Source organism: Patella vulgata, chromosome 3 (assembly GCF_932274485.2).
Source record: "Patella vulgata chromosome 3, xgPatVulg1.2, whole genome shotgun sequence".
NCBI lineage: Eukaryota > Metazoa > Mollusca > Gastropoda > Patellidae > Patella > Patella vulgata.
The window spans coordinates 60985063-61010238 of NC_065881.2; the positions used below are offsets into that span (position 1 = coordinate 60985063).

The following is a 25176-nucleotide window of genomic DNA, read 5'->3' on the forward strand; positions in this document are numbered from 1 at the left end:
CTTTCAATTCCTGTATGAGAAAATTGAAAAAAACATTTTTCATATGGTGAAATTGCCAAAATCTGTCTATTCTCAAATACCAACTTTGGCAAGTCCTTACACCTTTACTATACGTAGCAGAAAGACCAAACTCACACAGTTTATCGATGACTCAGTGCTGTTACCACAATATTAACTTCAGACGATTCTGGCGAACGAGATCTGTATACGGACTGGATATCAAAGCCTGTCTAAATTCCCCATTTTTCGTCACCCAAAGTTTGACGCCCTATAGCTACTTCTTTCATGGGCTGGGTTTAAAAAATTTATGCTCACGTGAACAAGCAACCTCCCAATATTTGATACAAAAAATAAAAATGACCAGAATCGACTTGACAAAAACTAGGTAAAGGAAACAATAACCCATGAAATTAACCTATAATTTCCCTATTTTGGAGATAATTAACCGTAGTAGATAAAAAAAACCTAACAATTTATTTTCCTTTTCATTCATATGGTGTTTACTACCAGCCCTAAAATACATTAGTATCTGTTTTATAAAAATATCTTGAAAAAAAATACTTTCAAAGGCCTGTAATTGTTCATGGCTCATCTGGCGTCAACGGGAATTGACTTCTGCAGTTGTCCACGACCTTCCATTGGAGTTTCGACGTGCTCAATCTTAACAAACATATCCATTACTCTCAAATAGACATTATTTTAAATAAAATAATCCAACGAAAATGAAAAATTCACCTAAAAGTGAGATTCGAACCACCAACCGCATGAATGCCCCCGATCCACCCTCTCACCGAGTTGCTTGTCCCAGGGCCCCGAGGTCCATGTCGTGGGCTCTGTTCAGGGGGTTTGCCTAGGGCCTCTCTTATTCTAAATCCGGCCCTGAAGGTGCAGCTGACGGTGCCCGAGAGCTGTAGCTACCATACTACACTGTTCAATGTCACCCACTTCGACGCAATTAGGCTTCGTTGCCGTTAATATTTAAGCTTCCACATTTCTGTATTGTAGAAATCAGTGGATGTGTCCCAAAATGAATAGTGGAAACATGCTCTGAAATTAAACATTTTGTAGCCATTTTCGGTAACTTGTTTGAAAATGAAATCTTAAAGAGACAATACAACAAATATGTTAAAGGGACAATACGACAATACCAAATATACAATAAATACAAATACACACTTATATAGAGTACAACATGGTACAAATAATGGCTATGGATATGATGAAAACGTATAAAAGTCAAAAAATTTATTTCTCTAATTAAATTTGCAAAAAAATGTATCACAAAAGCTTTTTTTTTAGCACTTTTCAATAAGCTGTATATTTTAAGTATGTTGCATTCCGGTCATTTTTTTTACACCTATGGATACTATGTGCTTAGCACTTCAAAACCATCCAAAGAAATTCTACTTGCGGCCATGAAAGAAAAAGTTACAGTGTATCTTTTTCTGCACTATAAGGACAATGTGAATATGGTACCCTAAAACAAGTCCACACAAAATTAGTATGTACTGATTTTTTTTTTGTCCCCCGCCTTTCGAAGAAAGCAGGGGACTATTAAAATGGGTTCGTCCGTCTGTCTGTCTGTCTGTCTGTCTGTCTGTCTGTCTGTCTGTCTGTCTGTCTGTCTGTCTGTCTGTCTGTCTGTCTGTCTGTCTGTCTGTCTGTCTGTCTGTCCGTCTGTCTGTCCGTCTGTCTGTCCGTCACACTTTTTGGGACACAATAACTCTCTTCCTAATTGAGCTAGAATGTTCAAACTTGGTGTATGTGTTTATTAGGTCAATGCCTTGATGGAGTTCGAAGATGAGCATTTTCCGCTTAGGGTAAGCAGAGATAAGCAATTTGATTGGTTGATGCTTTGGGACACGATAACTCTCTTCCTAATTGGGCTAGAATGTTCAAACTTGGTGTATGTGTTGATTAGGTCAATGCCTTGATGGAGTTCGAAGATGAGCATTTTCCGCTTAGGGTAAGCAGAGATAAGCAATTTGATTGGTTGATGCTTTGGGACACGATAACTTTTAATTGAGCTAGAATGTTCAAACTTGGTGTATGTGTTTATTAGGTCAATGCCTTGATGGAGTTCGAAGATGAGCATTTTCCGCTTAGGGTAAGCAGAGATAAGCAATTTGATTGGTTGATACTTTGGGGCACGATAACTCTCTTCCTAATTGAGCTAGAATGTTCAAACTTGGTGTATGTGTTGATTAGGTCAATGCCTTGATGGAGTTCGAAGATGAGCATTTTCCGCTTAGGGTAAGCAGAGATAAGCAATTTGATTGGTTGATGCTTTGGGACCTGATAACTTTAGTTCTAATTAAAAGGGAGAGTGAGGACACTTGGTGTATAGCTTTATTATATCAATACCTTGACTAAGTCTCGATAATGAGCATTTTCTGCTTAGGGTAAGCAGAGCGATAAGCAATTTGATTGGCCGAGACTTTGGAACACATTAACTCCTTTTCTAATTGAGCTAGAATGTTCAAACTTGGTGTAGGTGTTTATTAGGTTAATGTCTTGATGGAGTTCGAAGATGAGCATTTTGTGCTTAGGTTAAGCAGAGATAAGCAATTTGATTGGTCGAGACTTTAGAACACAATAACTCTCATTCTAGTTGAGTTAGAATGTTCACACTTGGCATAGGTGGCTATTAGGTGAATGCCTTGATGGAGTGTGAAGATGAGAATTTTTTGCTTAGAGTAAGCAGGGATAAGCAATTTGATTGGTTGATGCTTTGGGACACGATAACTTTAGTTCTAATTAAGTGAGAGTGAGGACACTTGGTGTATAGCTTTATTATATCATTACCTTGACTAAGTTTGATAATGAGTATTTTCTGCTGTCATGTCATGGCTGAGTTCAATTATTAACATTGGTCGATGCTTTGGGACAAGATAACTTTGATTCTATCTGATAGAGAGTGCTCAAACTTAGTGTATAATTTGATTGCTCGATACTTTTGAAAAAAATAAATGTGCGATTAATTAATGTGTCATCTATTTATTTTGGGATTTCGGCGGGGGACATCAGCCTCACTGTTGGCTTGTTCAAATTAGTGCTGGGGTAGAAGTTGACCACCCGCTTTATCAGACAGGGTCATAATTAGAAGGTTGCTATTCCACCATAGAATGCAGTATGTGCTTAAAAAAGGTGATAAATACACATGTGAAAACCGCAATTTTACCCATAAAATGAATAATTCCTGTACAGTCCTTTAGAGTGACATCAGACTGTAACCACTTCAGCATGTTACCTCTTGCCCCTAGGGGGTGTCCTACCATAAGTTTGATCAAAAACTTCCGAACCCCCATCTTAGCACTTTTTGCGATTTTTGCATGGTCTTCTCGCGGATACACTCTTAAGAAAGAACTTTTTTTTTTTAGCTAACCAGGGAAATACTGAAAAACAATAACTGGCATATTTTGTGCCCCATATCTTTTTTGTGGTTTTTTTTTTGTTTTTTTTTAAATATTTTTGAAAGGCTTTTTTTAAAATTAATTAAAATTTCACCATATACTTAACAGACCAATTCTAACCAGTTAATGTAATGGCATTATTTCATTTTAAATATAAACTAAGATATGTATAATTCATTGTATGTACATGTATTATGATTATTTGTATTCAAAAGTAAATCTTGATTAGGCTTTACTTGTAAGAGTCAGACAATACATAATGTCTAGTTTAGTGAATTGACGTGGTATACTGTGTACATAAGACTGACACATTGGTTTAAAAAACTACATTCTTTACTGTCCAAATGTTACAAAATCATTGCAGTGTTAATTAGCTTTATCTCTTTATGTATTTTAGGATGTGGATACAATTTACTTATCACAAGATTCAAGGGAGCTATGTCTGCGAGACTTTGATCATCTCAATTTAAAGTAAGCTGACTGTTAATGGTGATTTTTGTATTGAGATGATTTTTAGAGAATTTCTCTCTACAGTACATTTGTAATTATAGTGTTGCATTAAATGGATCAATGAACAATCTTTATTTTAAGAGCCTTTAATGCTGAAATGGAATATTTACATCATGTTCCATTTTTGGAAGTCCAATATTCTTACAACATCTGCACAGACTATAAATAGTGTGAGAAAATAAATAAATCTTGTTTTTTACTTTCAGAGATTTGATTCCTATCATCGGTGCTTTAGAACATAATTCATGGTTCACAAAATTGAACACAAATAATGTTAAATTAGTGAGTATTATGTTTTTATCGATCTGAATGTTATTTTATAATGTACTTGTATTTATCAGTATTTTATTAAGATGAAAAAGATTACAAATGGTGTAAAATCAATAAGTTGATTATTCTTTGTTTACATTAAAATAATGTTAAATAGTCACACACTCCTTTTCGGTTATGGTGACTTAGTGTCTTGGCAATTAAACGGGCAACAGAAGATCCTGTATGCAAATTGAGAGTGAAGAGTTGCTTCATCGTTATTTTGCTAGTTGATTTATCAGTGCCTAAATCTCTGGAACAAACTCTAACAAAGATAGGTTACCAGGCAATGAAATATACGCACACAGCAGCTTAGTTGTCCAAACAGACCACAGAGGTTGCCACACATTTATGATTCTGTTGATAATGTGAGCATTTATAAGACTCAAAACTGATCAAGAGTAACAACCCATGAAGTAATTATATGCAAAGATATGCTTTTGGTTTAGAGATTTAGTTTTAAAGATATTGATCAGTTCATTTAATTTTCATATTATATCAGACATTGTGCTCTCGGAAAAGGAAATTTTACATCTAATTTATTTTCAGACATCTGAATGTTGCAATGAAATATTAAAAGTAATGAGACGTAATGCAGTAATAGAACATCTAGGTTTATCTAATACAGGAATTAAAGTGTAAGTACTTATTATTTTAACCTGAACAAGAGTGAAGAAAATTCTTTGTTGATATCTGACAAGACATACATATTAACCCGATGAATCACAGAATCCAAAACATTTATCAAATAAAGGATTGAAGGCATCAACAGGGCTAATAAAGACAGTAAAATAGCTATGTCCAATAATATATATGTCTGCTTTGAGATGGTTAAATCTTGAATTAATTAATTTTTCTTGTTTTTTTTTTTAACAGAGAATTTGTACAGAAATTATCAACGGCTATATTATCTAATAGTGGTACACAAATATCCAAAATAGATTTATCTAATAATATTTTAGAAGACAGAGGTAGGTGTAGTATGATTTAATTCTCTGTTGACAATATTTTGCCATAATACAGTAAACTTCGTATAAGTCGGATCTAAATGGACTGACCAATTTTATCCGAGTGACGCGAAGGTACGAGTTAGTCGAAGACCTAGTTCAGCTCTGAACGTAGGTTTCATTATCGCCCTGTACGTTCAGGAACCGTCCTATTGAATCCTTTTCGAAAAAAATCAGTTCCCAGTCAGTTTTACTGGGCAACTTTTTACTGCTAAACGGTCGTGTGACAGTCTCTATGAATGCCTGAACAATGTAAAGGAACATTTTAGTGAGAAAGTAAGACCTTGCCTATCTCGCTAGAGTCAGTATGTGCAACACAACATGCTGTTAAAAATGCGTGCCCTTCTGCTAAACGACTTATGTGGCAAGGAGTAGGGTCGCCTGTCCAACCTCGTGGGTTTTCTCAGGGTCCTCCGGTTTCCTCCCACTGGTAAAGACCCCTACGCGCAAGCGAATTATTGAAATAAAATTAAACCATATGTTAGTCCCGAAATGACATAGTTTGTGTCGAGTGGACGTTAAACCCCATTTCTCTCTCTCTCTTTCACTAACAGCCAAGCTTCCTTTTCTATACTTCTTTAATAATAATTAAATTATTTGTTTTGCAGGTATTATACATCTTGTAGGTTCACTCAGCAATTTATCCAAAGGTCTGACGTCACTAGACCTGTCTAAAACAGGTCTAACTACAAAATGTTTGAATAGAATAGCTGAAAGTATGTCTCAGAGCTCAACCATATCATCAACATTACAAACATTAAAACTAGCAGACAATAGTCTTAAGGCAGAAGATTTATCAGTATGTATAGATATTTTCATAGAATGTTTGATTGTTTTTTGCTCACAGTGAGTGTATCTATGAATCAGGGTTCTTAATCCATTTTGAAATGAACCAGAATTGGGTCAAATGAGGTCCTGGTAGGAAATAGGGTAATTATAAGCTTCTATTCCGATCCCTTTAATATAACCATACTTCAACAAAAATTAGTTTTGGTAATTTGTTTTGAAGAATGTCATATTCTAATGTATGTGATCGCCGCCATTCATACGCAAATAGTGTAAATATATGGTATATCATGGTTGTAGACCCTCTAGAAGTCACAATGTTGATCCGATTTTGATGAAACTTGAAATATATCTTTATAACCCCAAAATCTTGGTTCCTGTCGATATTCGCGCATATCGGATTGTAACTTCCTGAATTATGGCCCTTGATGTTACGAAAAATCGCTTTTTGATTAGCTTATTCTCATCCATCTCTTGCAAAATGTGGCCGTATCCTGCCTGGCAGCCGCTAGTTGTCTATCACGTAACTTGCAAAAGTTTTTATTCATTCGTCGATGATAGACAAGCAGTACAAGGAACATGTGACAACCATAATTAAAATTGCTTTCAAAATAAAATTCCCAACGATTATGCCATATAGCCTTCAATAAACGACAATATTTTTTAAATGAAGCCTCTGTCAGCATGTGTATAAAATAGAAAATCATAACAGTAAAAGCTATTTAAAACTAAAGCCAGCATGTTGGTTTATTGACCTAATTCCAATCAATGTCACGTGTCATTGGAATTTGGCATTGGAAATTCTGTCGGAAAAATATATTATTAATGACTGTTTCTTGGTGTTCTATCAGGGGATTATATTCAATGGAACATATAAATATAAAAGATAAAACCTGTAAATTTGAGGGTAATGTTTTATAGAATGGAATTCAATTAATATGAAAACAATTTTAAATAATTGATATACCTTTTTACTTTGAATAATTTCAGAATCTATACACCTTTCTGGCAAGACCAAATGGTATTACACATTTAGATTTATCTTCTACAGATATAGCTCTAGATATGGTAAGTATTGTTACTTCTAATTTCTACAGTCAGTGGCTTATTAGAGCTTAATTTATTTAGATGTTGAATATTGTAAACTTGTGAATCACATTTCATCGCAGTTCCATGAACTTGAAGCTGCCTTTTTCAATATCTCCTTTTTAGACAAGAATGGCACTGTTAGTGGTTGTAATTACTGGTCAACTTGTAATGTTTGATACACTATATAGCTGGTTGTCAGTATGTAAATGAAATGGGGTTTAACGTCCTATCGTTCTGCTCCGAACTGGGCTAATGAAGACGGGCAAACACCATACAGTGTGCTATAAGGGAAATTTTGCCCGGACAGCGGCACTACGGCCTACTCTTATATTGAATTCCAACTGTCAAGGGATCTTTTACGTGCATGCCAAGTTGTACACGGGACATCGGTTTTTTGTCCCATCCGAACGACTAGATAGCTGTCCTTGTCAGGCCCTCCGTCCTGCATCACTGACAAGGGGGAATCACCCTGTAAAATCTGGATGAACTTTCTCGGCCAATGCAGGGATCAAACACCTGACCTCCAGGCTAGCGAGCTAGCGTCCTACCCACTTAGCCACTGTGACCCCCCATTTGTCAGTATGTACTGTGAATTCGTATTAGATTAAGTGACTTGAAATAGTGACTTTGATTGTTAGACTGTCAGAGATTGGCAAACAGCAAAACACTGTTGCACTTCATTTGTTACATTTACATAGTGAAACATGTCAATAACGCTAATAAGTTTTATTTTCATGGTCAATTAAAGACCCACCCATATCAGGTTCTGAACATGGTATTTGCGGTTGGTTATTTGTGATTTGATGTGGTTTTACAACATATTTACATGAGACATGTTAAAATTTCAAGTCATTGCTGAGACATACAAACTTTCAATTTATAATATTTTGCAAACATCGTGCGCTAAGTATTACAGTTCTGGATTTACATGATTAGTATTATGACTATATTATTCAAAATGAATTACGCTTATTTTCTTTATGAGGGTACTAATGCCATTTTAAATTAAATTTTACTGAGAATGCTTATGAAGAGTAGCGTATGTTAAAACCAGTGATGGGATTTTGCCCGTATATTCCGGACTTGTCCAAATCTTTTTTCCAAACGCCCAAAATTGTCCGACCGGGAATATGCCCAATCGGACATCAAGACATGGTGAATAATATTCAAAATTCCGAAATTGATATAGTTTACTGAGTGTATAACTACCACTCAACCCGATTATCGTCGATAATACGCTGGGTTTATTAGGTAATTAAGTGATCAACGTATTTATCGTGTTATACCGTTTATAGTATAAACCTACCTTAATTTAATTACTTAATCTGCCTTGATTGACTGACTTAATCCTTTGTCGGACAATTCATCAATCTAATCTTAAACAGAAGTCATTGCTTTCCTTTTGTCGGACTATTCATCAATTCAATAAGAATGATTATAATTTTAATCCACCTGTTTACCTCGTGGTTTCTCATTTGTCGGGCATCTTAATCGCATTGATGTGAGCCGACATCATCTATAATAAACTAATCATCGATGTCACATATCGTAAGAGTAAATAACACCCAAAATCAATGGACAGTCATTTTGTCTACGATATCTTTTACGTCTTTTAAGAATCCATATAGAAATTCTCATCCACAGTGGCACTTTCCCTTGATCTCGAGTGCGGCACGAATATTGCTTAACATATTATTAGGCAGTGCTTACTATGAAGCCGTGTGATATGAGTCACGTAGGCTATTAGTCTCTATTATCCAGAAAAATATTCTACGGATATGTTGAAGACTAGGAGTTTCTGGGTGACCGAGACTAGTACGCACCCAGCAAAATAACAAAAAGGGGAGGGGATACCAATAGCTATATGAGCAGAAATTCTAACGTATTTGTAGGCGGGAATTAAGAAGCATGTCAATCATTCTGCTGTGTTGCCTATGATGCCTGTCACTCTGTCGTGACTATGAAAGAGTGTTATTCGCTGAAGTTAGCTATGCCTGTTTACAAGTGATTTAACTATTTCGGAAGTTCTGCATTCATTTGCTGCCGTATAAACGAAGACACGTAATTCTAAAGGAATATTATGGTTGTGAATTTGATGCCGAAGCAGGATCGGCAAGCTTTCATTCAACATATTACGAAAATGCTTAATTTTGTAGGACATTTACTGACATAAATTTGAATGCCGTACGGGAATTAAGTGTGAAAAATAGCGAGGTCACAATTTTTATTACGTACGGGATTTGAATATTTTGTTGACATGTGGTTTTTTAATTGTGGTATGAATTGAATACTGTACGGGAATTAAATATGAAAAATAGCGAGGTTCACCTATTTTTATTACGTACGGGATTTAAATATTTTGACATGTGACTTTTGTGGTACGAATTCGTCTGCTTAAATAATGATAAGAGTTATGCCCCTTTATTTTCGGTAAAATGTCTGACAAGAAATTTTTTGAAATCCCATCACTGGTTAAAACATAAATATTTTTAGTTTTCACTACCTTAGTACTGAAATACCTTCTATATTTACAGATTTGTGGAGCATTATTAAGAGGATGTATCCAACAATTAACTTATTTGAAACTAAATAATGTAGTGTTCTCTCATAAAAAATCTAAAGAAGTAATTATACCTCAGACATGGAAACAATTATTTAGCAGTGTAGCAGTATTAGAACATCTTGATTTATCTAACTGTAAATTGCCACCAGAAGCTGTAAGGTATGTTATACACTGATTAAAGCTATCTACAGACTATATATCTAGTTTGTGTTCAAGAAAATATCGTTTGACTGTAATTTGAAGACCCATTATAAGCTAATATGGAAATACTTGGTTTATTCACAGAATATAATGTTGTAAAAGATCATTTTTTATTAGAATGAAATGTATTTTGAATTCTTGTGATCATTCTACGGTAGTCATTTTAGGACTAACATATTATTTTTATTTACTGTCTGATTATACACAGAAGAGAATTACAAATGTCAATGTATTTTTTTACGTGCACAAGTTTACCTTGACTTTATATACTATCCAAACGACTAGATACACTTTCCATGTCAGTCCTACACTGGTTAGCCTTACATGTAAAGAAATTCCTGGAGTGTCTTCTAGGTCCTAACTAATCAAGCACAGTGTCCCAAATCTTCAATTTTAACAAATAGATAGTCTTGCAAACGAGCTGACTAATTTGAAATTTCTTAAAAAAATTTATATAAATATTGAAATGTAGTTGTATATTGTTGTGAACCCTTGTCAGTCATCCACCTTGTTTTTTTTGTCCCATCTGAACAACTATACATTGTCCTTTGCCAGACTCTCCACCCTGCACGTGATCTTTTACATGCACGCCAATGTGTACAGGACCTTGGTTTTTTGTCCAATCTGAACAACTATACCTTGTCCCTTGTCAGACTCTCCGCCCTGCACCACTGACAAGGGGGAACCACGCTGGAATTCCTGATGAACTTTTTCGGCCCATGCAAGGATTGAACACGGGACCTCCAGTTTAGCGAACCAACGTCCTACTCATTGAGCCAGCATGGCTCCTGAAAGAACTAGAAGCCAATCAAATTTTAATTAGTTCTGATAATTACTTAATGGGCTGTTACTCTTGATTAGTTTTTAGTGTCTTGTAAATGCTCCCATTACTTGGAAAAAGACAAAATATGCAAAAACATGGCCGACTTATTTGGCTGCTCTGGATGGATATGTTTCTAATAACTTAAAAATCTTTTTGTTTTACAGAGAATTGCTGCTTGGTGTGGCAAGTAACCGCCATATCGATAACCTTCATCTTGATTTAAGTAATAATGATTTAGGATCTCAGGGAGCTCAAAATATAGGGGACACCATTGCCAATATAATTAATATATCTAGTTTAGATATCAGCAATAATGGTGAGTACATTCTGAAGAATTGGATACTTGTTTGTATGTAGACTGGGGTATGGCTTTATCTTATGGTATGGTGCCCCATACAGTAAGAAATATGCTCTACTAATGTAGTTATTCCAATGAATGTTCTACCTCCAAATGTTGATTTCACAACTGATTACACAACACAGCTAATGCATTGTGAGCAGAAACTTGTTTTAGCTAATATATAACCATCACACATCTAACACTGTTACCCAGGTATCATTTAATCTTGTGTATCTAGCACTTATTTCTTTCACATTCGTTTAATATCAAATCTTTGTTTAAAAATTTGTAAAAACTGTTTAAAATCACCATAAATCGTTTAATTTGTACTTCTGTCCAGTTTAAAGCTGACCATTCAATTTTGATAATGAGTGTCCAATTTACAAGTGTTTAATTTCTCAATCATTGTTAAAAAATAAACAACCCAATTGATTAATGATGTATAATGATTAATTTTTGAACAGTGATCAGGAAATTAAATACTTGTAAATTGGAAACTCATTATCAAAATAAATCAGTCAGTTTTAAACTGGACACATGTACAAATTAGATGATTTTTGGTGATTTTAAACAATTTTTACGAATTTTTAAACATAGATTTGATATTAAACGAATGTGAAAGAAACTAGTGCTAGATACACAAGATTAAACGATACCTGGCATGGGTTACAGTGTAATCTGTCAAATTAAATGAAATGGGGTTTATTGTCGGACTGGGCTAATGAAGATGGGCTCATGCCATACAGTGTGCGGTGAGGGAAATTTTGCCCAAACAGCAGTGCTATGGCCTACTCTTATATCTAATTCCAACTGCCATGGGTTCTTTTACATGCATGCGAATTATTGAAATAAAATTGAACCATGTGTTAGTTCTGAAATGACCTAGTTTGTGTCGAGTGGATGTTAACAACATTTCTCTCTCTCTCTAATGTTAACACGTCTGAATTACAGTAATATTTAGATTGTTACTTGTGACAACAATTTTAGAAAATTATTTTTTGATTATTTTGCATGGTATTTTTATTTGGCTTCTGTATGGTTCTTAAAATATTTGTTGTCTTGGTGATCTTCTTAACTTGTTAAATACAAAATGACCGTTAATTTAGTGATGACAAATAGGTACTAAGGTAAAGCTTGTAATATATATGAATGATGTGGCATGATTATTGATCTATTTGGAGATGTTCTTTTATTGTGAACACTCTACTTGTGATTCTTATATTTCTACTGTATATAATGTTTTCCAGGTTTTGACCAAGATTTAGGCCATCTTCTTCAAGGAATAAAACGCAACCGTTCAATACGTCATATAGCAATAGGTAGAAATTTTACTGGTATAAAGCCAAAGTAAGATATATATTCTTTCTATTGAAATTTCAGTGGATTCATGTGATTTATTACTGACTTGTGTCCTCAAAATTAAACAGATCAAAATTAAAATGAATGAAAAAAGATTCTCCTTAATTGATTCCTCTTGTGGAAGTGTTTATTTATTAGAATTTTCCTTTAAATGGCATTTCTAATCTAAAATCAAAGTAGATGTTGATTTTTCTACAAAATCATAAACTTGAATTGTTCATGTTTAATTTGGCATAGTATGTTAATGTTTCACATTTTGGAGGTATTTTAGAATTAATACTGAAATTTATATTTTACTAAAGGTACCTTAATTTATATTTTTCTTAAGGTACCATTTAAGAATATTGGATCATGTTGTACAACTAATACAAGAAGAAGATTCAGTAAGTTGTTAAAGTATTGTTGTTTTGGTTTTTTACCCCCACCTTTTGAAAAAAAGCAGGTGACTATTAAAATGAGTTCTTCTCTCTGTGTGTCCATCACATTTTTGGGGACACAGTAACTCTACTTCTAACCAATATGATTTGTCAAGACTTTGGGACACCATACTGTGCTTCTAATTGGGGTAGAATGTTGACAGTTGATGTAGATATTCTTTAGGTAAATATTTTCACTGAGTTTGATGATGAGCTTTTTCTGCTAAGGCTAAGAATCACACTTTTTTGAACACAATAACTGTGCTTCTAATTCAGATAAAATATTCCAACTTAGTGTAGGTGTTTGTCAGATCAGTGTCTGGACAAAGTTCAGTGATTAGCATTTTCTGATTAGGCTAAGCCAAGATAAGCAATTAGATTTTTCAATGCTTTGGAACACAATAACTTTGATTACCGGTACTCCCTGATTGAGGCTGATGAAACTTGGTGTATAGTTTCATTACATCAATACCTTGACTAAGTTCGATAATGGGCAATTGCATTGCTGGATGGTTTATAAAAAGATAAAAGGGATTTAATTGATGAGTGTTATCTTTTTATTTAGGGATAGCAGCTTCATCATTTGTTTGTTATTTCAACTGCATGTATGTATCGTTATCTTGCAGATGATACAGTCGATATCTTTAGTTGATTCTAAATTAAAAGCAGATACAGCATATGTTGTTAATGCACTAGGCAGCAATAATTCTTTACGCGAAATTGATTTAAGGTAATATTTTTACTTTTATATTATTTTTGTATTTTCTGGGGTTTTTTTTATAAATGATTTAATTTAATCACAAAAACAAAATTATTCTCTGAACAATGAGAACATTTTAATGTGGTTCTATATTTTCATCGGCCTGCCTGACCACACTTCTTATTTTCATGGGATAAAGATGGTCACTATCAATTTTAAGTGTAATTTTGCCAAAGATAAAATTTCTGAGTTATGGCTGCTGGCAGATATGATTGTCAATAAAATTACACAACAGCATTCATTTGCAGTTCTGCATCGTTTAATTCTTAACCGATTTTCGTCAAATTGGTGTAAGAATGATCCCTTTAGATTTTAAGCATTTTCACAAAAACATTTCCTCAGTTAAAACCCTCTGACATACAATTGATGATGAACATACAAACAGTACTTGTACTCAATCTACAAAGTTCATTTCATGACAAATTTTCGTCAAATCTCAGAAATAGTTAATATTTGTATTAAGATGGACCCTATGAATTTCAATAATTAAAATACATGTATTGCATAAAAACAAATACAGGGACAAAATCACCAGGATAGGTGTTTGCAGTGTGGACAGCTAAGTAACCTGTTGGTTGGAATATGTTATCTTTGCTAGCAACCTTTGTTCTAAAACTGGATTTTCCTCTATAAGAACTCAGTTTTGAAATATTTTAACAGTAAAGAGATTTTTTTATTGTCGCATATAACTGTCAGTATGGTCGATAGATAAGATTAGAGTGAATAAAATCAAATAAAACAGACCAATTAAACTTGTTGATAATAATTCTTTGCTCTGTTTGTTATATGACAGCCTTTGCTTACATAAACAACTATCAGTCTTAGTGTCTGTCATGTGACAACATAAAGTTTAAACCAGTCATCTAGACCAAATTTAACAGATGTCAATCGAAGAACAGTTTCTAATATTGGCAGTATTAGTCGTAAAATTGACACAAAATTTCCTTTTCTTTACAGTGGCAATCTGATGGGGGATTTAGGTGCTCGGATGTTAGCCAAAGCTTTACAAATCAATACCCATATGCAAACAGTACGCTGGGACAGAAATGCAACAAGTGCTCAGGGATTCGAGGATATAGCGGATGCACTAGAAAAGTAAGCACATAAATTTACACTTGGGGTTTGTTATATATATTTTTTATTAATTAATTACAATAATTGAAAATTGTTTTTATTTAAATTATCGTTACCATTAGTGATTGGATCTGTAAGTTTTCTATTTTGATGTTTTGTGATGCACAATTGGTTTGGTACTATTTGCTGACATTTAAGTGATAAACATTACTTTTAGGAATTATACTCTTAAAAAGATGCCATTCCCAGTAAATGATGCTGCTATTGTTATGAGATCCCAACCTGAAAGAACAGAAGCTGCCTTACAAAAGGTAAACAGCTAGTATAATCAACATTGCTCTGAAGTTCTGAACTGTTTCTTTGCTTAGTTTAGTGTATCATTCAATATTTACTTTTAGTGTTAAACATTTATTAAAAATCTTTAATACTTTTTTTTTTGATTCTTTAAATAAGTCTTCATTGTTCACTGAAGTTATATTTATACTTTTAATAAATAGGTATGTATATATAGTTAAGGCTATTGAAAAATCAAAGCTTATATTAAATATTAAGTTCTTTTCAATTTTCCTACCTACTTTTCAGATTGAATCTCTGTTACAAAGAAACCACAATCCTCGTAAGTTTTCATCTGATCAAGCCTATAGATTACAGCAGGGGTTTCTCCTTAGTTCAACACAACAGGTACATATAGTATTATTGTTTATTATATTTAAGAAATAAGCATCGGTCTCATTTTTATACGTCCACATTCATAATGTGTGTGTGTGTGTGCCTGTGGGTCGCCAACAGGGCGCAATTCTAAATGGATTGTCTTAAAACTTTGTATACTTATTCCTTATACCCTAAGGATTATCCTTATTGTTTTTGGTGCATGCCCCACCCCCAGGGGCAGAGCTATGCTCATTTTTTGTATTTGTTTGTTTGCCATATACAGGACGCATTTCTTAACAGATCATCTTGAAACTTTGAAGACTTATTCCTTATATCCTAAGGATTGCCCCTATTGTTTTGGTGCATGCCCAACCCCCCGTGGCAGAGCCACACCCATTTTCTCTATGTGTTTTGCTAAAGGTCGTTATTCTTAATGGATCGTCTTGAAAACTTTTCATACTTATTCCTTATACCCTACGGATGACCTGTTATTTTTGGTGCATGCCCGATCCCCTGGGACAGCCACGCCAAATTTTTGTGTGTGTCTTTGTGTCGCCTACAGGCCGCAATTCTTTACATTTTTTTTTTGAAATTTTTCATATCTATTCCTTATACCCTAAGGATGATCCTATTGTTTTTGGTGAATGCCCGACCTCAGGGGCTGAGCCACACCCACTTTTGCTTTGTGTGTCTGTGCGTTGCCTACAGGCCACAATTTTTAATGGATCGTCTTTGAACTTAATAGAAGTATTCCTTATAGCCTAAGGACGGCAACTATTGATTTTGGTGCAAGTCCTGACTCCTAGGGGCAGAGTCACGCCCAATTTTTGTGTTTATTGTATACTGGCTGCAATTCTGAATGGATCATCTTCAAACTTGGCTTATGTATTCCTTATAGAGTTTAAGTAAGAAAACAAAATCCAATTTCCGTCGCTGGATAACAGAATTATTGAACCATTTTTGGACTGATATTCCTATTAGCAGAGACAATTGTTCACAAGAACCTTTTTGTGCTAAAATGACGCAATGAGACTTTTAACTATTCATTTGGAATTGTTTCAAAAAGTGGGTTGCTTTAAGTTCTACATAATGCTTGTATGAGAGGCTGAAGTTCATTATTTGTTTATAATCTACATTAGAACTTCAATATAATGCTGATGCTGGGATACTCAGGCTGTAATTTACATTTTGTGTATTTTTTTCAGATGGTAGATCGTCTAGTAGTACAAGTACAAGATACAATCAATGCCTTGAATTTTGGACCAAATGAGGCCTTTAAAACAGATATACAAAAAGCAACAGAAATAGTTAAAGATGCTGACAATTCTAAACAAGTAAATAGAATATTATAATTCATTCTTCACCTGTTATTTTTGACTGTACTAAGCTGAAAATAAAAGAATCACATTCATTTTCATGCTCTGATATATATTTATATATATATATTTTTTGTTTGTTTTAATTTAGCTGTTGCCAAGGTTACAAGAAATAGCTATCAAATCTCAGGATAGTGGAAATCCGGTAGATAATTCGCTACAGAAAATAGCAGATGATTTAAGACAGGTGATGGAGAATCAAATGAAGGTAATTTGCTTTAGTACATTCCAAAATTTGCAAAAACTACCATTAATCTGAAACACTGATAGTGATGTCCATTAATGACACCTGTAAAACAATAAGTAAACTATTATCAAATCAGAGATACCTGATTAGAATTACCTTCTCCAAATGTGATGATTTGACTTTATGTTAGGCTCTAAGTGTGAACCACACTGCTATTAATGAAGAGACATATTATAGTTTATTTTCTAAATGAATATGCAGAGCTTATCATTCTGACTTATTATATTTGTAGAAAAGTGTAGAAGATATGTTAAAGTGCACAGCCTCTCACTGTACGGCTGTCACAGCTGATAAAGTAAGTTGATACTTATCTATATCTTCATTTTCAAATAATTGACATTGATGAATAATTATTTATATATACCTACGATTAAATAGCCCCTCTCACTATCCCGAAGAAAATTAATGTAATTATTTAAATAATATAAAATTCAATATGATGTTTGAAAAAAATATAGTGGAGAGGTATTTTGTCCTGTGCAGAAATTTTAAATGAAGATAATTTTGAGAAAATTTGAGAAAAATCAACCTCTGTCTTCATTTTTGTCCTTTTTTTTCTTATATACTTTTAATAGACATTCCAAACTGAACTGGAAGATGGCTGTCATTCCAAAAGTTCAATACCAAAAGATTTCACCAAATTAATGTTAGATGGTGTTGGAAATGATATGTATAATAAACTCAGGTATAGTTAATGTTTAAAGCTCCTATTTTAAATAAGACTATGACACAATAAATCGAAGTCCCTTATGTCAGAACTTTAATCATTAGATATTTCAAAGCCTGAAGGCAAAACCTTTTGAAAAATGGCCAGTTAAGGTCTAACTCAATTTGTAAATATTAAAGTTTATTTTGTTAAAATTCAATTTTCAGTGAACTCAATCTAGCTGTAGCAGCCTATTTATCAGACAGTACCATCGACCAAGTCATAGAAGTTCTTTCTAACAGTCATCGAACACTGGTAAGGAAATATAACATCAGTAGCAAGATTGAATTACTTTTTTTTGATCAACTATATTTCTTCCCTTGGCTTTATTCGGAACCTTATGTCTAAAAGTTTGCATTCAGTCTGCTAATGGTAAATCCTAATTTTTATTTTTTTACCAGCCAGCAGAAACCTGAAATGATTTTAAGGTTTCTTTAATTTAACCATTTCCATCTTGATATATATATACCCCCAAAAAAATCTTATTACATTTTGTAATTAAAGACAAATCACTTGAACTTGAGAAAGAGTGGACATTATCCTGTTAAAGAAGAAAAAGTTGATACAGAAACAGAAAAAAAAGCCTCAAGAGAATCTTTAGAAATAGAATTAGACAATAAACCATCACCTGGGGTAAGAGTTTTATATCTTGTGATGCACATTATAGTACATGTATTAATATATTCCATTGTTATAATATTATAATACTGTTAAATCAAGTCAGGGTTTAATAATTATAATTTAAGAGAGCTAGTTCTTTGTATTAACAGGTTGTGACCAAAAATATTTAGTTAATCTGCCTGAGAATATAAACAAAAATTGGTTTTATACTGGACTACAGTTATTACTAGGTCTACTCATGTAATCAAGTTATTTCATTGCCTGCATTGTCTGCGACACATATCTTGTCAAAATATGTTTTCCATTTAAGTAAACAAATACACTTTCTTTTACAAACAATTCATTGGCATTGTTAAGATACTTTTGTTTAAGCTACCACAAGAGTGGTATTTAATTGAATATTATAGCTTCCTGTTGTACCTGTAAATAAGAACTTGTTTTCCAAAAAGGTGACATTGACTTGATTTAACTAAAGAGGGAATGGCTTTATGTACTCTGTGTGTGTATGACATATATCTCTATAATTTGCATAGTCATGTATTTATTGTGTGAGTCTCATAATAATAAACATTAGAACTAATTGGAAATAGGTACCAAATTTCGGACATCACTCATCATAAATTACCAAATCACACTGATCAAATTTTACTGATGATAATGCATTTAGTTAGTTTTAATAACCTTACGAAGATATCCAAGTGTTGCCTGCAACTTACAATGTAAATGAAGGTCATTAGAAGTGACTTGTATTTCGAAAATCGAAATAAATATAACAGAAACACAATATTTTGCCATATTAAGCCCTTTTTAATTTTGGACAAATAAACTCTAGTGCAATGTAAGTTATGAGCCTTTAACAACATGACATCATTTGAGTTGACTTCAAGTATTTGAGTTTGTGTGAAATTTTGAGGCTGTGGTGTGAATTATTAGCTTATGACTTAAAAGAGGACTTGCCAGATTGAAATGGTATAATTTAAAAAACAGATTTGAAATTATAATAATTTTAAGAAAGAACATTAACAATAAATTTCAAAGTGATCTTATTGGTAAAAGAATATTGTAACGAAAATCAATGATATATTTAAATCATTTAAATCAAACCTGGCACGTCTTCTTGTCTTCAATTATGGATTCATCTATTTGTCATCATAAATTGTGTATTATATAGAGTACATAGTATTTTTGTGCAAAATGACCAATTAACTCAATAAATCCATATTATAATAAGAAATTATTTCATTTAATATTGCTTGATATGTTGATACTTAAAGCTATATGCACGAAAATTTCTATTATATAATGCTTAGTGATGTATATTATTAATATAGCAATTCTTACTATCCTGCATGCTTTTTCAGCCCTTTTTTATGGACTCCCACCCACAGCCAGTAAGTATACTGCCAAATCTATTCAGCAATGTTCTATTATCACTGTAAACTGGGTATCATGTAATGTTGTGGATTTAGCATTAATTTCTTTCACATTCATTCAATATGAAATCTTTGTTTAAAAATTCATTAAAATCATTTAAAACCACCAAAACTCAGCTAATTTGTACATTGCATCCAGTTTAAAGCTGACCATTCAGTTTTGATAATGAGTGTCCAATTTACAAATATTTAATTTCCTGACCCCTTTTCAAAAATTAATCATTATACATCAATACCGGTAATCAATGAGGTTGTTTATATTTGAACATTGATCGAGAAATTAAATGCTTGTAAATTGGATACTAATTATATATTAAAGCTATACTCCAGTCATTTCATATTTGATTAATACACAATAAAATAATTTTATAGCCTTTACCATTGATTTGTTAAGTAAACAATTTCATTGTTGAAACTATGTTATTTCTAGATAATGAAACAATATAAAATTTATATACATATATGGTTGGAGTTCTCCTTTAAAGCTTTATAAATTAAATAGCGCAGAAGAAAGGTGTTCAAATACAAAATTTGTTTCTATATAACTAAATAAGCTTGTTCATTCAATCATCATAAATAAAATGTGTTCATTGTTCTTGCTACATGTATATATGAGATTTGTGTTATTATTCACAATGAAGATATGGGGTTAGTATAAAGATCTCTCATTTTTTCAGAAAAATGATTTATTTAATTCCACAATATCAGTGCAGAAAAATGATTTTATTAGTATCACAATAGTAAAATCTTGACTACCTATTAAACGTAATGCTGCTAGTTTCCTTCTGCTTTGTCTAAAAATGAGCTTTTGAAAATGATACACATATAAAAAAAATATATATACGGTAAATTATTAAAATGTATTTATTCAGTTGGATAGCTATCAGTTCTCAAAAATCAAGAAACATTAACCTGTACTATTATTCTTTGAAATGTGAAGAAAGATCTTGTATATTTTTTTTATTTTTATTCAACTCCTTTTTGACATTCTCCAAAATAAGGAACTTCTATCTGTCTGTTATAATCTTAGCCACTATATACATGTACATACAGTAATATGGAAGTATTCAAATTAAAATAAAGCCTTAAAATAGATGATATCTATAAACAGTCCTACCTTGTTAAAGAATAATCCTATTAATCCTTTAATTCACTATTGCCAGTTGAGAAATTGGCAAAAATATCATTTTCAACTTTAAATTCAAATGTTTGAAGAAAGCAATTCCATTGGGGGGGGGGGGGGGAATAGAAAAACAAGGGAGGTAATTGTGTTATTATTTCCAGGGTCAAAGGATTTTTAAGAGGGAGAATAATACCTATAATCGTATAATAGTGAGTCGACAACCTATTGAGCAAAAGGCAAATGTTTTGACGACTTTCTTAGAAAATATGAAATTATCGCTTTAAGTAAATTGTATTTTCCATTGCCAGGATTCACCTAAATTGTCTCACAAGAGAAAGAGTTTGTATGGAAGAAAACTTCGTCCTCAGTCTGTTATAGGTAAGACATGTGGTTTTCTTATTGATTTTTACCAAGTTTGGATTTGAAAATGTGTGCTCGTGTAGCATGGGACATATTAATCCATTACATATGTATATTTACAGAAATTTATCATTTAATTACATTATTTTGCATAATATATATTAGCGTGGGACTGAGAAATTATGATGGTATTCATAGTTTCATACACTGTATTAGTATTGAATGGTTATCTGGATACAATATATATTTCAAGGTGAAACTGATTATTTTTTTGATGAATCAAATCCCATGATGTCAAACAAGAAAATAGAACATGGTATGTTGTCGAAATAGTAACCTCCGTGAAATATATATCATTTTCAAAGTGCCAATTTGTTTTAGTTTTCTGACCTGTCTTTGTAGATTATTATCCTTGCTATTTTTTCTGTTTACGACATAGTTATGTTATATGGTCTTATTTCAGAACATAGTTCACTATCTTGCTTCAGACATTCTATTCTTAAACTAAAACACTCAAACATATTTCATGACCAATTATAATCTATTTCTTTTAATATAATGATCCATTGTTCAATGCGTTACATGATTTTCAGGTCCTATTTTAACCATTTTTGTGAACTTCCAACTATCCAAGCCATGTTGAATATTACTTAGAATTCCCTTCCTTGGTTTCAATGCAATTGCCTTATTTAATTTCCATTGCCAATATGAAATTTTTGTTTTCTTGATTTTGATGGTATATTTTGATCTTTTAATAGTCACAAATATATGATCACAAATATATCATCCATAATCTTATATATACAATCATGGTTGAGATTTGATTTTACCTATTATAGACAATAATGGTTCTAATTACCATGTCAGAAATTAGTCAGACCAGCAGTATGCACAATATTAACTATATATAGATCTTAGCGACTGGGTCAACATGGTGCTTATATAATAGAAATTAATAGTTTTGGCAGTCAACTCAATGTATGTCTAATCACCTGTACTGACCATTATATATCTAATATTATTAGTAAGTTGTATATAATGGACTGTTAGTTTAATACCACTAACTCATACATATTTTAAGTTCACAATTTGATTTTTGTTTTTTTGCTTGGATTTGCTGTGTTTTGTTAATAGATCGGGACCAAGTTCAAAAAGCGCTGAAAATGTGTGAAATTGAGACAGAAAAGAATTCAGTTGACAGTCATTCTGATATTAGGTCACAAATAGAAGAAGGTACAGGACATAGCACAGAATGTTTGTTCTTTGGATATTTGTTATGTTTGTATTTTATTTAATTTTGTGGGATTTTTGTTTTTCTAACTTATTAACATTTGATACTTTTTGAAAGCTGAAATAAGATTTAATTGCAATACATTGAATATTAATTTGTTAACATAGTTAATAATAATTAATATCTTTCAGTTTATTAATATGCCAAATCTAGCATGTGGTATATAAATGAATTGTCATATGATGTTTTAAAATAAAAAAATCAAAAGATTTTGATAAAAAGTAGAATTCTTGTACTTAAAGAAACTATTTAATCACATCGTCATATAACCATAGGCGTACGATAGAAATCTTAAGACTCGAACCCTCTATTGTTTGGAGTACAGTAAGCCACGAGTTACAGTTACATAAACAACTGTTTTAGTTGTGTATATTACAAGTAAATAAAATTTAGTTCTCTTTTATTGATGAATTAGAAATTAAGAACTTATTCATCGCAAAAGAGATATTGTAGAACCTGTCATGGGCCTTCAAATAAACATTGAACTTTGTTTTATTTGGTAAAAACTCCTCAGAATCACTTAAAATGCATATTTATTCATACGCGATTTTGTAAAAAAAACACAGACACCCTTAGCAGGATTCGGATCGGAAATATAGTCGGTACTCGGTCCGTTAGTTTAGTAAAAGAATCTGCACACTTCGTTTCCATCCTACAGGCCTGGTACATGAACCTATACTAACATACTAAGATGCTAACTACATTTTTTGGGCATCAACCACCACCGCCCCCCCCAGTCAAAAATTCCCCCGTACGCCTATGCATATAACATTCATTAAATTCACATGTAAATTAAATTAACTTGCATTAAATATATGGATTTACACTGTACAGTACTTAGATATTGAAGACCATAAATTAGCATGTGGGCATCTTGGTAGATTTGAGGCATGATACTTTGCGTGAGTCGACATGAAAGTCCTAGTAGCCTTAGCCAATGTTAGCAATTTGATTTGTCATAAATATTTTCAAAATTTTCAAATTACATTATTGTAATGACTGGCATAGAAGCCATCATGTTCCTGGACCACCGACTGCAAGTTTTACAACATCTAGCTGCTACTAGATTAGTTTGAAATTCATAGGCTTTTGGGTACGTTAGCTCCCTTTACCACAGATGTTTGTAGTTAAAATGAGATCAAGTCTTCTTTTGAAGATGAGGAGCCGTAAATCTTTACTAATCAGCTGTGACCGAATGGTTCTATAGTATGTGTGCAGTAACTATTTACAAAGTTTAATCCTTTAATCTGTCATGGCATAAATAGTTATAAGCAAAATCAAAAAGTGTGATACAATTATTGCTATTTGAAAAATACAAATAACAAGAAATGCTTAAATGATGATATAAACATGAAAGGTGGAGATGGGGGCTTTAATTTAAAATGAAAATAATAGTAGTAAGAATGTGGCGGGACGATTTACCCAATGCTACCAAATACCAGCCCAATGTCACAACATAATACCCAATACTGCAACATAATGATGCAAAATGTGCATATTACTTGAATTTTTTTCAAAAATAGTGAGTTCTATGCCAGGAAATGCACTTCAAATGATATTACTGATATCTGGCTGTTCCATTTGCTTCCCAAGATCAGCCAAAACAAGTAAATAATATCCAAATACTACCCAATATTATCAAACCTAATATCGTCAAAAAGCAGCACATCTGTATAATTACTGCAATGAATATTCCATAATTTGCAGAAAATTGAAATATTTATGCCATATCATGCTGTTGCAGTTGTCTCCCTATACAACTGATAAATAGATTTTAGATTGATACTCAGATTAATCATCTTGTTGGGCTTTGCAGTTGGTTTGCAAGACGACAAAGTTCAGGTAGAAAAACAAGTATTTTGTGTATATTTTAATCAGTATATATCATTAAATAAAAAATCGCTAACAACTGTATTATTATATAAGAAAATAACTAATGTGCACATTTTGCATCATTTTGTTGTCGTATTGGGTAGTATGTGGAGATATTGGGGTGGTATTGGGTAAATCGTCACACCTGTGGGAATGTGGCTTAAATTTATTACTCACAATGCAATATTGATATGACCAAATTCTTTCACTTTTCCAAACAAATGCAGCCAAAAGTTAATAGGAAATAAAACAATTCAACTGTCATTTTACATAATGCATAAAATAATAGAAAATAATACAGAATAAACAATTAATTTACCATAAAATATCCCAAATATTATAAAAGATGTTCGTAAATACAGAAAACTAAGATATTTTAATGAAACTTTTGATGAAAATGGATTTATTTACATCACGTGACCTTAAGAACTTCTGAAAAGAAAATCTTAGTGATAGGCTAGGCTAACAATTTACAAACAAATTTTACGATTTGACATGTGACTGTGGCAATTTATGACTGATTTAGGGGAACAAGATAATAAGGAAATAAATGCCATCAATAATTTTAACAGTAAATGATTAATACTTCAATTAGAAACAAAAATCAAGGTCCAAGATTTCTATAAAACATGCGATGACTCTTCATAATGAGAGCGAGGTAGATCTCCGGTTAGACAAAGAGACAGGGGCCTCCAAACCTAGGTACAATTCGCTTCAAAGTGAAATCTTATTAATAGACATAATAAAGGATCAAACATAAAAAATAAAATAACACCACGTCGTTTGTGATGCAGTTAAACAATTTTTAGCAAAGTGTTTTAGAACCCTGGGGCTACTTAGATGTTG

General features: G+C 32.6%; 1 protein-coding gene across 7 annotated transcripts in view; it reads left to right on the top strand.

Moving 5' to 3' along the window:
- Positions 1-25176, top strand: part of LOC126814207 (F-actin-uncapping protein LRRC16A) — a 63664-nt gene that overhangs the window by 25273 nt on the left and 13215 nt on the right. Inside the window, exons 7-30 of one of the 7 annotated variants that reach the window (XM_050539209.2) lie at positions 3811-3884; positions 4130-4205; positions 4782-4870; positions 5109-5203; positions 5848-6038; positions 7016-7093; positions 9649-9836; positions 10866-11017; positions 12289-12388; positions 12729-12783; positions 13443-13546; positions 14534-14671; positions 14868-14961; positions 15233-15331; positions 16507-16635; positions 16769-16885; positions 17157-17219; positions 17500-17609; positions 17798-17885; positions 18135-18263; positions 19613-19642; positions 21116-21185; positions 21421-21483; positions 22302-22400. In XM_050539209.2, coding sequence (XP_050395166.1) covers positions 3811-3884; positions 4130-4205; positions 4782-4870; positions 5109-5203; positions 5848-6038; positions 7016-7093; positions 9649-9836; positions 10866-11017; positions 12289-12388; positions 12729-12783; positions 13443-13546; positions 14534-14671; positions 14868-14961; positions 15233-15331; positions 16507-16635; positions 16769-16885; positions 17157-17219; positions 17500-17609; positions 17798-17885; positions 18135-18263; positions 19613-19642; positions 21116-21185; positions 21421-21483; positions 22302-22400 — 2431 coding nt within the window. The remainder of the gene's footprint in view (positions 1-3810; positions 3885-4129; positions 4206-4781; positions 4871-5108; positions 5204-5847; positions 6039-7015; positions 7094-9648; positions 9837-10865; positions 11018-12288; positions 12389-12728; positions 12784-13442; positions 13547-14533; positions 14672-14867; positions 14962-15232; positions 15332-16506; positions 16636-16768; positions 16886-17156; positions 17220-17499; positions 17610-17797; positions 17886-18134; positions 18264-19612; positions 19643-21115; positions 21186-21420; positions 21484-22301; positions 22401-25176) is intronic. The other 6 variants (XM_050539213.2, XM_050539211.2, XM_050539210.2 and 3 more) reach the window with 6 other exon arrangements.